At 36.6% G+C, this 12,829-nt stretch overlaps 1 protein-coding gene across 6 annotated transcripts in view; it reads right to left on the bottom strand.

The window, feature by feature from the left end:
- LOC123803610 (nucleoporin SEH1) overlaps positions 1–12,829 on the bottom strand; it is a 168,763-nt gene that overhangs the window by 86,566 nt on the left and 69,368 nt on the right. For 5 of the 6 annotated variants that reach the window (XR_015722365.1, XM_045815208.2, XM_045815207.2 and 2 more), the window contains 3 exons: positions 11,939–12,084; positions 10,233–10,371; positions 9,498–9,631 (listed from right to left, as the gene is read on the bottom strand). Coding sequence is in view for 5 of the 6 variants with exons in the window: in XM_045815208.2 (XP_045671164.2) it covers positions 9,498–9,631; positions 10,233–10,371; positions 11,939–12,084 (419 nt within the window). In the remaining variant the exon portion in view is untranslated. The remainder of the gene's footprint in view (positions 1–9,497; positions 9,632–10,232; positions 10,372–11,938; positions 12,085–12,829) is intronic. The other variant, XM_087857493.1, reaches the window with a different exon arrangement.

The raw sequence follows: 12,829 nt of genomic DNA, 5'->3' as shown, positions 1-12,829 counted from the left end.
GAGTGAAATAGAGATTAAAAAGAAAAAAAAATAGATAAGATCAATGAAACTCAGAGTTGGTTCTCTGAAAAGATAAACAAAACTGACAAACCTTTAGAGAGGCTTATCAAGATAGAGAGAGAACTCAAATAATATTAGAAATGAAAGAAGAAAAGTTATAACCGACACCAGAAAAATACAAAGGATTGTAAGAGAATACTATGAAAAATTATAACCCAACAAATTGGACAACCTGAAAGAAATGAATGAATTTCTAGAAACATACAATCTTCCAAGACTGAATCAGGAAGAAATGGAAAATCTAAACAGACTGATTACTAGTAACAAATTTATCAGTATTCAAAAACTACCAACAAAGAAAAATCCAGGACCACATGGCTTCACTGTTGATTTCTACCAAACACTTAAAGAAGGGTTAACACTTATTCTTTAAACTGTTTCAAAAAATAGAAGAAGTAATGCTTCCAAATACATTCCACAAGACCAACATTAACTTGACACCAAAATTATAAGCCCATATCCCTGATAAACACAGTTACAAAAATCCTCTAAAATAATTGCAAACCAAATTCAACACCACATTAAAAGGATCATTTACTATGATCAGGTGGGACTTATTCCCAGGTATGTGAGGGTGGTTCAATATCCACACATCAATCAACATAATTACCAAAATGAAGGCTAAAAATCATACGATCATCTCAATAGATACAGAAAAAATATCTGACATAATTCAATATCCATTCATGATAAAAACTCCAAAAGTGGGTTTAGAGGGAACACCTCGACATAATAAAGGCCATGTATGACAAACCCCAACTAAATCATACTCAATGGTGAAAAGCTGAAAGCTTTTCCTCTAAGATCAGGAAAAAAGACAAGGATGTCCACTCTCACCACTTTTATTCAACATAACATTGGAAGTCCTAGCCCAGTAATCAGATAAGAAATGAAATAAAAGGCATCCAAATTTGATAAAAGAAGCAAAACTGTCACTATTTGCACATGACATAATACTATAGATAAAAAACCTTAAGATCCCACCAAAAACTATTAAACTGAGTAAAGTTGCAGATACAAAATTAATATACAGAAATCTGTTGTATTTCTGTACACTAATAACAAAGTATCAAAAAAAGAAATTTTTTTAAATCCTATTTACAATATCATAAAAAAGAATAAAATACCTAGGAATAAATTTAACCAAGGACGTAAGAGCTCTATACTTTGAAAATTACAAGACACCAGTGAAAGAAACTGAAAACGACCCAAAAAAATAGAAAGATAAAACCATGTTCATGGATTGGGAAAATACTGTTAAAATTTCCATACTACCCAAAGCAATCCACAGATCTAATGCAAGACCTATTAAAATACTAATAATATTTTTCACAGAACTAGAACAAACAATCCTAAAATCCATTTGGAACCACAAAAGACTCCAAAGAGCCAAAGCAATCTTGAGAAAGAACAAAGCTGGAGGTATCACCACCCCAGATTTCACACTTTACTACAAACAACAGTAATCAGAACAGTTATGGGGTGCCTGGCTGTCTGAATAGGTAGAGCATGCAACTCTTGATCTTGGGGTTCTGAGTTCAAGCCCCACCTTAGGTGTCGAGGATACCCAAAAATAAAATCATTTAAAAAAAAAAAACCTGTTATGATACTGACACAGAGATCAATGGAACAGAATAGAAAGTCCAGAAATAACCCACACTTATATGTTCAATTAATCTATGACAAAAGAGGCAAGAATATACAATAGGGAAAAATAATCTCTTCAACAGTGTTAGAAAAACCTGACAGCTACATGCCAAAGAATGAAACCGGATCACTTTCTTTCACCATATACAAAAATAAACTAAAAATGAATTTAAGTCCGAAATGTAAGTCCTGAAACCATAAGACTCCTAGAAGAAAACATAAGCCATAATCTCTTACACTTTAGCCTTAGCAATATTCTTCTGCATCTGTCTGCTCAGGCAAAAGAAACAAAAGCAAAAGTAAACAATGGGGACCACATGAAACTAAACAGCTTTGGCACAGTGAAGGAAACCGTCAACAAAATGAAAAAGTAATCTACTGAATAAGTGAAGGTATAAATAAGTCATATATCCAATAAGGGGTTAATATCCAAAATATATAAAGAACTCATAAAACTCAACAGTAAAAAAATCTCAAACAATCCAATTAAAAAATGGGAAGAAGACATGAACAGACATTTCTCCAAAGAAGATCTACAGATGGCCAACAGACACATGAAAAAATGCTCAACATCAATCATCAGGGAAATGAAATCAAAACCACAATGAGACATCACCTCATACCTGTCAGAATGGCTAAAATAAAAAACACAAGAAACAAGTGTTGATGAGGATGTGGAAGAAAGGGAACGTTTGGGCACTGTAGGTGGGAATGTAAATTGGTGTAGCCCCTATGGAAAATAGTATGAAAGTTCCTCAAAAAATCAAAAACAGGGGTGCCTGGGTGGCTCAGTCAGTTAAGCTTCTGCCTTCGGCTCAGGTCATGATCCCAGGGTCCTAGGATCAGAGCCCTGTGTCAGGCTCTCTGCTCAGTGGGGAGTCTGCTTCTCCCTCTGCCTACAGCTCTGCCTGCCTGTACTCTCTTTCTCTGTGTCAAATAAATAAATAAAACCTTAAAAAAAAAAATCAAAAACAGAAAGCCATATGATCCAGTCATTCCACTGCTGGGTATTTATACCAAAAAAATTAAAATACTAATTCAAAAAGATATATGCACCCTCCAGGTTTATTATTGCATTATTTACAATAGCCAAGATATGGAAGCACTCAAGTGTTCATCAACAGATGGATAATGAAGATGTGGTGTACACACTTACACACACACACAGAATATTACTCAGCTGTAGAAAAGAAAGATTTTGCCATTTGTGACGATATGGATCGACCTAGAGCCACTGTGCTAAATAAAATAAGTCAGACAGAAAGAGACAAATATGATTTCATTTCTTTGTGGAATCTAAAAAACAAAACAAATGAACAAAACAGAAACAGACTCATAAATACGGAGAACAAACTGGTTGTTGTCAGAGGGGAAGAGGGTAAAGGGATGATGGGTAAAACAGGTGAAGGGGCTTCCAGTTATAAAAAGTAACCGGGATAAAAAGTACTGCACAGGGAATACAGTCAATAATATCCTAATAACTTTGTGTGGTGACAGATGGTAACTACACTTACCAAGGTGAGCCTATCATGACATATATAATTGTCAAATTACTATGTTGTACACCTGAGATCAATATAATCTTGTATGTCTATATACTTCAATTTAAAAATAAAGAAAAAAATAAATGTCAGAATGTTGGAAACTAGCTATCTTCCCAGTGAAACTATTTAAAAGTCTTGAATAAAGAATAAAGCCAGGTGATAGTCTGCAGAAACACTGCACTATCTGATGAAATGCATCTGAACCCTTGATGTGCTTGACTGAGGAACCAGTGGGGCAAAGCTAGCATCAGTGGGATTAAGACTGAAAGCCTCTATGTCGGAATCCTACCCAGGCTGAATGATAAGGCACCAATACCGGGCCTCAACAACCATCCTGTCAAACCACACACATGCACTGTTGGTGGGAAACTCGGTATTAAACCATTTCGTACGCGACCTGCTTCTGATTTGGGGTTCCCTCCATAGCAGAGCAGCTCCCTTGCTGTGCTCTAATAATAATAAATAATACAAAGACAAATGCAGCTGCTTTGACAGCTTTTAAACCTAAACACAAAATAGGTTTTTGTTTATATTTTGACAGTGTTAACACTCCTAGCAAAACTTGAGTTAGGAAATGTGAGAAAAAAGGAAAAAATAAAAGCAACCCAAAGTTCTCTTAGGAGGTGGGGTTTTGAAAGGAGATAAGGAAATTATTTGAAAGTCCCATCTTATTGGCATATAAAAGAAACAAAGAGGCAACAAAATGCCCTAATGGGAACATGTTGATGTCATCTCAATTAATGGCTGAAAAATATGGCTGAGAATGAATTAAGGAAGAGAAAAAAATGCCCTCCAGATAATGAAAAAACAGCATTCCTCATTGAATCTAACCATTGATTTTAAGATTTGCCATTACTGTATGTGCCACTAAGAAAGAAAACACTAAACTATGACATATCAGTAACTCTAAGACACATATTGATTTCCGAAGCGTTAAAATATGAAAAATGTGTATCTTATATTAATGAAAAAAATCAAAGAACTTCCAAATGGTGGAAAAATGGGAGGGAGAGAAGGGGAGAGCAGGGATAAACGGTACAATAAAAATTTTGAAAATGATAAACAATGTAAATATTAAATGAAGTAAATACAAAAATGAAATCAAGAATATTAATCATTACACTAAGTATCAAAGGATTAATTAGTTCATCAAAAAACAGACTACCAGATTACATTAAAAAGTAAAACCTAGGGGCACCTGGGTGGCTCAGTATGTTGAATATCCAACTCGATTTTGGCTCAGGTCATGATCTCAAGGTCATGAGACTGAGACCCACATCAGGCTCCACACTCATGTACAATCTGCTTGTCCCTCCCCCTCCCCCTTTGTTCCTCCCACCCACCCCCAACCCCCTGCCACCTCATGCACACACATGCACACACGCTCAAATAAATCAAATCTTAAAAAAAAAAGTAAAACCTAGCTACATGCTCTGTTTATTAGAAACCCTGTAAACAAACGATAAAGACAAACATAAATGGGATGGAAAAGAAGATACCAAGTATACACAAAATACAGAAAAGGCAAGGGTATCAATATTAATATACAAAGGAGAATTTAAGGTTAGAAGCACTGGGAAGGATAAAAAAAAAGGGCAGTATTACTAATAAAGTACTATTCTTAGTGAGGTTATAAATCTATAATCTTATATGTAGTAAACACAGCAGAGAAATATATAAAGAAAAAAATTGGAGGTGTAAAAATAATTTGGTAAAAATTCAATTAAAATTGGAGACTTTGACTTATCTTTTCTGGAATTGATACATCTAGTACAAAAAATCCAAGTGATCATATGGGGTGCCTGGGTGGCTCAGTCGGTTAAGCGGTCAACTCTTGGTTTTAGCTCAGGTCATGGTCTTGGGGTGGTGGGATCAAGCCCCACAACCGGCTCCATACCCAGCAGGGAGTCTGCTTCAGGATTCTTTCTCTCCCTTTGCCCCTCCCCCTGCATGCACGCACGTGCACTCTCTCTCTAAAATAAATAAATAATCTTAAAAATAAAAGTGATCATAGAGAAATTGAATAATGTAAATAGCTAATAGCTTCTTAAAACTAAACATTCCTCAAAAAAGCACATTTAGTTTCCATTTTTCTTATGTCCATGAAACACATATATAAATATGCACTTTTACCCAAAACATTTAGAAGGGTGAATTGTTCAGACCAAACTTTATAAGCCTCTAAAGTTAGAAATAAAAAATAAAGTAACAAGTAATATCAGAAAAGATGGCAGAGGAGAAAACACCAGGAATCTGTCTTTCCACCTAGACAAGCACTATACTGTACTTGCAAAAACGTCTGCAGTAACTATTTTGGAACTCTAGAATCTATTTGAACAGTTACAGCTACCAGAGAAAAGCTTACCTAGTAAACTGCAAATAATGTCAGTCACTCAGGCTTCAGAATGATCATGGCTACCCACCCTGAACCCCAAGGCAGACAACTGTGTGGAGGGCAACCCTGTTTTTAGTATGGTTTGCTGGAGCCAGAGAACCAATAAGGATTTTGTCTCCAATTACCAGGTTTCTGTCTTCTGACTGCAGACTGGTGCTTCTGACTGCACAGCTGCAGGCACAGAAGCTGGTCACCAGTGATTCAACCCCAACAGCTAAAATGAACACCACCATACTGAAAGGAGTCACACCTATTTCTTTAAATATTCAAAAACAACCATGTATAGAGAAAATTAAGAGAGGTGCTGTATGTGCCCAGGAAAAAAAAACAGGCTCAGAAAGGACCTGTAAAACTTGAACTTTCACCATATGCTCATCCCTGTACAGACATACTCCAAAAAATAAACGAAGAGCAAACCCTAGAGGAAAGGGAGAATGTGATTTCCAAAGTTATCACATAAGATTCAAATGTCAAGTTTGCAACAAAAAAAATCACAAGGCATACAAAGAAACAAGAAAGCGTGATCCATTCAAAGGAAAAAAATAAATCAACAGAGAACATACATGAGAAAACTCATATATCAGACTTACTAGACAAAGACTTTAAAAACAACGGTTTTAAAGAAGCTCAAAGAGCTAAAGGAAGATGTGGACAAGCAAGAAAATGATCAATGCACAATATGCATAACAAGAAAGAGATCATTTTTAAAAACAGCCAAACAGAAATTCTGGAACTGAGAGGTACAATAACTGCAGTGAAAAATTCACTAGAGGGGTTTGCAAACAGATGTGCACAAGCAGGATAAAGCTACAGCAAATCTGAAGATAGGACAATTGAAATTACAAAGCTTCAGAAAAAATGAACAGAGTCTAAGGAACCTGTGGAATATCATCAACACTTGAGGACCAACAACACTTTCTGCAAAACACAGGAGAGGAAAAAGGGAACAAAACTATGGCTATAATAAGCAATGCAAGCAATCCACAGGACAGTATTTCTAATAATACTAATGTATTCCTCGTATGATTCCCTTAATAATTTTTTCTTTAACTTACTTTATTGTAAAAATATAGTATATAACATATATAACATACAAAATATTTGTTCATCACTCCTTATGTTATCAATAAGGCTTCCAGTCAAGAGTATTAGGGTTAGGGTTAGGGTTAGGGGTTAGGGTTAGGGTTAGGGTTATTAGTGGTTAAATTTTGGGAACTCAAAAGTAGTAGCTTCTGTGTCTGAGCTCCTTGGATGTCATTAAGGAAAATGGGTGGCTAACCACACCAAAGAGAGGACAGACTATTGTCACCTCATGGTAACACAAAACATATGACCATATGATATGGGAAAAATAAGACACCTCATGAAATAATGTAACATACTTTATGGCTGACGCACAGGTAGGAAATTCCCCCCATCTAAGCTACAAAGCTTTAATGGAAGTGCTCATTCCACACTGCCTAGAACCTCAGCAGCCAGAGGCCACTCTCACCATCTCTCCACACGCGATGCCCTCCTTCAACTACAGCTGAAGGCTTCAGGCCTTTGCATTCACAGGGCCTGAATGCTCCTTTAGAACCTGGCTATCTTATGATTAAATCCTTTTTTAGAAGATGGACAAGAAATGAATCATCAGAAACTGTGTTTTTACTTAGAAAGACTCAAAAAGCCTTTAGAATGTAACTCAATCAGAATTTGGAGACTTCCTTCAATAAGTATGATGAGATTCAACAACCAGGATCCTGCCTTATTTTATAGTTATCCAAGTATTTCTTTTATTTTCCTACTATGTTTCATGAAGGAAGATTTATCCTTGTATGACCTGCTATACCAAGCACCATACCTAACATGAAGATGTAACCAATGACTCTTTTTGTTAAAATGGCCTGACCAAGATGCCAAGCAACTGGTGAGTATTCAACATTAAAACTACTGTTTTTTAATAACAAATAATTGCTAATTAGAAAAATAATCATTATAATAGAACAAAGTCCTTAGCCTAAAATTAAATGGTCATGGATAGACAGATTTATAAAATTTATCAATACCACATTTCAACAAAATCAAGATTAATAGATGCTGTCTCCCTTTTCTCATTGGCTACCTCTAATCAGCTGAGGGCTGGATTTTTAACTAGATATATTAGAATTATAACTCCATACTGTCAGATGACTATGCATATGACCAAGCGGCCATAGCAGCGTCTTAGAAGGAAAAACCCATCGACTCTGAACACTTGTTCTGGTTACCTGAGGCAAGGGCTCTGTACTGTATTTGCACATAACTGGTTCTTTGGATGAGTAAGAAATTCTTGAAGCTGCTGACTAGGCAACTTCTGGATAAGTGAAATATTCCTATATATAAGAAAGTATTATACTGCTGGGGCGCCTGGGTAGCGCAGTCGTTAAAGCGTCCGCCTTCGGCTCAGGGCGTGATCCCAGTGTACCGGGATCGAGTCCCACATCGGGCTCCTCCGCTATGAGCCTGCTTCTTCCTCTCCCACTCCCCCTGCTGTGTTCCCTCTCTTGCTGGCTGTCTCTCTGTCACATAAATAAATAAAAATCTTTAAAAAAAAAAAAAAAGAAAGTATTATACTGTAGATTACAATCATTGTAATAAGAATTCAGAAAAATAAATGTAGTCTAGAGTTACTGAAAAGCAACCAAGGACTTCATGAAAGATTGGAAAGATGACCATAATCTGGATTAGGGAAGAAAGGGAGAAAACAAAATAGGAACAGGAATTTGTAGAAGAAACATACAAGAGAAAAAGAATAACATGGGGCCAGATTATAAAGTATTTTAAAGATTATTAATTTGAAACATGGAGGCATAGAAAATATTTATATGTATTATATACATTAAAAGCCATTATAACAAGATTAACCTGGTGTTGACAAATATAATGGGATGGCACAATAAATCAGACATGCGGTAGTAAGCATCTTCAACTTGAGTAGTGGTAAAGGAAATAAACAGGAAACAATAAACCTAAGACACAGTCCTGAGAACGTACTGAAAGAAATTAGGTTTTCTTAGCTTCACTGCCTTTATTTTTTTTTTTTTAAAAGATTTTTTATTTATTTATTTGACAGAGATAGAGACAGCCAGTGAGAGAGGGAACACAAGCAGGGGGAGTGGGAGAGGAAGAAGCAGGCTCATAGAGGAGGAGCCTGACGTGGGGCTCGAACCCGGAACGCCGGGATCACGCGCTGAGCCGAAGGCAGACGCTTTAACCGCTGTGCCACCCAGGCGCCCCAGCTTCATTGCCTTTAAAATGACAATCCCATCATCACTTAATGCCTTAATCACTCAAAGGATTACCATAACGATAAGTAACTGTCTCTATATATACTAACACATATTCCCTCTAAATTAAAAATCATCATACAATCCTGAGGCATACATTACTTTTAAAAAGGGGACAAAGAATTGGTAAGAGTCAGAAATGACTACCAAGATTCAAGTGTAGGAGTAATGGGTTGCTATTAACAAACAGAAAACAATAAATGGAAAACAAACATGCTTGAGCAGGGTTAAAGATGAACAGTTTGCTTTTTTATTTAATGTTTTGTTTCCAAACTGAAAAACTTTTCAAATGAATGATCTAACTGCAAGTCAAAAATATTTAAATTTAAGAAAATGTATATAATTATATATTTAATATAATCTTAGTGATTTCAAAGATACATACCAACACACACATAAAACATTATCAGTAGGGAAATTTTTAAATATTTTTTCTATATTTTCCAGAAATCAAAAGTTGTTACTTTGAAAAAAAACTGATACCATTCAAAAGGCTTTTTATCCTTTTCATAGAAAATTTGAAGAAAATGCATATAAACTTACTCTGCCATGATGTGGGACAAAACCCTTCAAACTGTCTGCCCTTTCTTTCTCTTGTTCAATTCTCTGAGTACTAGAAGAAAATGATAATACACCATCTACATGCCTTCTACTATCTCCAGTATCTATAAAATTACCTGAAATACAAGAAAAAAATTAAGAGAGCAATGTCAAAGTCTCAGTAATCTAATAACTGCTTCTTGCTATTCAAATTATTTTATGTAAACTTAGTCATTAACAATCGTATGACAAATACAGCAGTTTGCATACAAGAAAAAGTAACCATCAGTAAGAGACAACAGGAAATGTGACAAACTGAGACCACACAGAGAATTCATTTTTAATTCTCAAATGTCTGAATAAAACACACTCATTTGTAATAAGCAATGCAAGCAATACACACTACAGTATTTCTAATAATACTAATGTATTCTTTTGAAAAGTTTTAGACTGTTTAAAAATTTGAAGGGATTCAACAGTTAATACAGGATACGTTACACCAAAGAAATGAATTATTTGGAAAAAAGGCAAAGTCAAACAGAATTTAAGAACAATGGTATTAAGGAGGGCACGTGTTGTAATGAGCACCGCGTGTTATTACACAACTAACGAATCGTGGAACACTACATCAAAAACTAATGATGTACTGTATGGTGGCCAACTTAACATAATAAAAAAATGTAAAATAAAACTTTTTTTAAAAAAATAAGAACAATGGAGTCATATTTCAATACTTACTGGTCCCAGGCAGACAAACAACATTGCCTACTCCAGACTCTTTGTGGGTTGTTTCAGAATTTCCTGAAGAGTGCGAGCCATGGGAAATCAGAGAGCTGTTATTTTCTGATTGAGATTTATAGCTACCGTTTTCATTTGCCTGTTGAAAAAATATCTTAGCTGTATTAATTTTTTAAATTAAAACCAAACATTTTTAGGGGAAAAACATGAGAAGCAGAGAATGACTTCTTGACAGAAGGATGCCAGGTTATTAATGTAGAAGGAAATGGAAATATCACCATTATAATCACCACAGGAATAATTGTTTCTAGGAGGCCTCAGCAATGATACTAAATCCAGTTTGTGAAAGGTTCTTGGGGAATAGGAAGTTCACCTGGCTTCAGTGCATCATTCCCCAGATTACTTATTGATAACAAAAGAGAAAAGAAAGGCACCTACACAAGGAGACATCTAGCCAACATCACATTAACCAAGATTATCAAACACAACATCACGTGTTGTGGGACCAACAGACTTCTATGTCTCCCGATGTGATACATGGAGAAGCAACATCATCCTTATGTTTAATCTTAACCTGTTCACGATAAACATGCTTACTTTTTTTTTTTTTTTTAAGATTTTATTTATTTATTTGACAGAGACAGAGACAGCCAGCGAGAGAGGGAACACAAGCAGGGGGAGTGGGAGAGGAAGAAGCAGGCTCATAGCGTAAGAGCCTGATGTGGGGCTCGATCCCAGAACGCCGGGATCACGCCCTGAGCTGAAGGCAGACGCTTAACCGCTGTGCCACCCAGGCGCCCCAAACATGCTTACTTTGAATTCTTGCCAAAATCTTTAATCAGAAGGGGAAAAAAGCAATCAGATATAACTAGCTTATGGGTCATTTTATAAAAACTTCAATGACATGGAAGAACTACTCCGAAGTGAAATACTAAAGAGATATGACAACCAGAAGCAACTGTAATCCTTCATTAAATCCTAGATCAAAAACAATAAAAGTAAAGGACATTCTGGAGACAACTGGGTAAATGTGAATATGGACTATATATTCATTTACATTACTGTATCAAAGTTAGATAACAGAATTGAGATTATGCAGGAAACATCTTTATTCACAGGAGAAAATATCAAAGTATTAGGATGGCATGTCAAAATAACTGCAAATTCCTCTTAAATGATACAGGAAAAAAGTATTCACAGAGGGACAAAAAAAAACATAAAGATGGCCAAATGTTAACAACTGGTTCATTTGGATGAGGGGCATACCCATGTTCACTGTGACATTCTTCAATTTTTCTGCAGAGAAAGGAAAAGTAAGAAGCAGCAAGAAAAGATGGGTAAGGTATTTCTCATCACTTTCCATCTGGAAAAACAGAGATCAAAGAAAGCCAAAAGCTTACGTTTTATGGTAATATCTAATGAGACCAGTAATAGTTTTCTTTTTCTTTTTTTTTTTTTTTTTTAAAGATTTTATTTATTTATCTATGTGACAGAGAGACAGCCAGCAAGAGAGGGAACACAAGCAGGGGGAGTGGGAGAGGAAGAAGCAGGCTCCCAGCGGAGGAGCCTGATGTGGGGCTCGATCCCAGAAGGCCGGGATCACGCCCTGAGCCGAAGGCAGACGCTTAACCGCTGTGCCACCCAGGCGCCCCCAGTAATAGTTTTCTAAAGTCAAATTTCTGGAAAACCGTAAGACTGGAACATACCTGACACGGATCACTTGTAGGTAATTTAAAATCTTTTTCTGGATGTTCCTGTTCTAGGTCTTCATATATCATTCCTGGAATAGCCAGTTGCTCAAAGTAAGCCTCCAAATGTTCATCATAAAACTCTTCATCATCAATATCGTCATCTATTGGTAAAATGGGAAAAAAAAAAAAGGAAACATTTTAAAGTACTAACTGAACTATAAATAATATTTAATCAAAAAGGCTGATAAAGACTTCTGAGGAAGAAGGCAGAGTAGGAGGTCCCTAAGCTCACCTCGTTATACAGATACAACTAGATAACACCCACGTAAAGCGTGAATAACCCAGAAAAGGATCCAAAGACTGACAGAACAAACACTCCACAGCTAACTGTAAAGAAGAGGCCACATCAAAGAGGACAGGAAGGGCAGAGACATGGTCAGGAACTAAATGAACCCATGGGATAGTCTTCAAAAGGGTGCACTCCAAGGGTGCAGAGAGGGGAGAGAAACAGACCCTCACACCAGGTACCCTACGCACGGGGGAAGAACAACCCGCCATGACATTTGGCTTTGAAAACCACAGGGGCCAAATTTCACAAGTTCTTTCAATCGACTGGGGCATACCACCTGGAACTTTAAAAATCAGTGGGCTTGACTCCGGCAGAGCCGAGAGGGCAAGAGGAAACTGAGTCCCTGTCTTTAAAAAGACAGCACAACAAACAGCCCTGCAGAGATACAACATAGAAGCAACAGTCTGAAAACCACCTAGGGTATGCAAGAGGGAGTTTGTTGACTAATTTCGGTGCACATGCTGGAGGAGCAGGGATCTTTGGGAGACTTTAGGAACAAAGGAGCTGGTAGGCACCGTTTCCCTTCCCTACTCCCCAGCCTGGATACACAAACACCT

Source organism: Ursus americanus, chromosome 30, assembly GCF_024610735.1.
Source record: "Ursus americanus isolate L20-20 chromosome 30, mUrsAme1.1.p, whole genome shotgun sequence".
In the NCBI taxonomy this organism is placed as follows: domain Eukaryota; kingdom Metazoa; phylum Chordata; class Mammalia; order Carnivora; family Ursidae; genus Ursus; species Ursus americanus.
The sequence above is the reverse complement of the archived record's forward strand: the minus strand, read 5'-3'. Positions and strand labels throughout refer to the sequence as shown.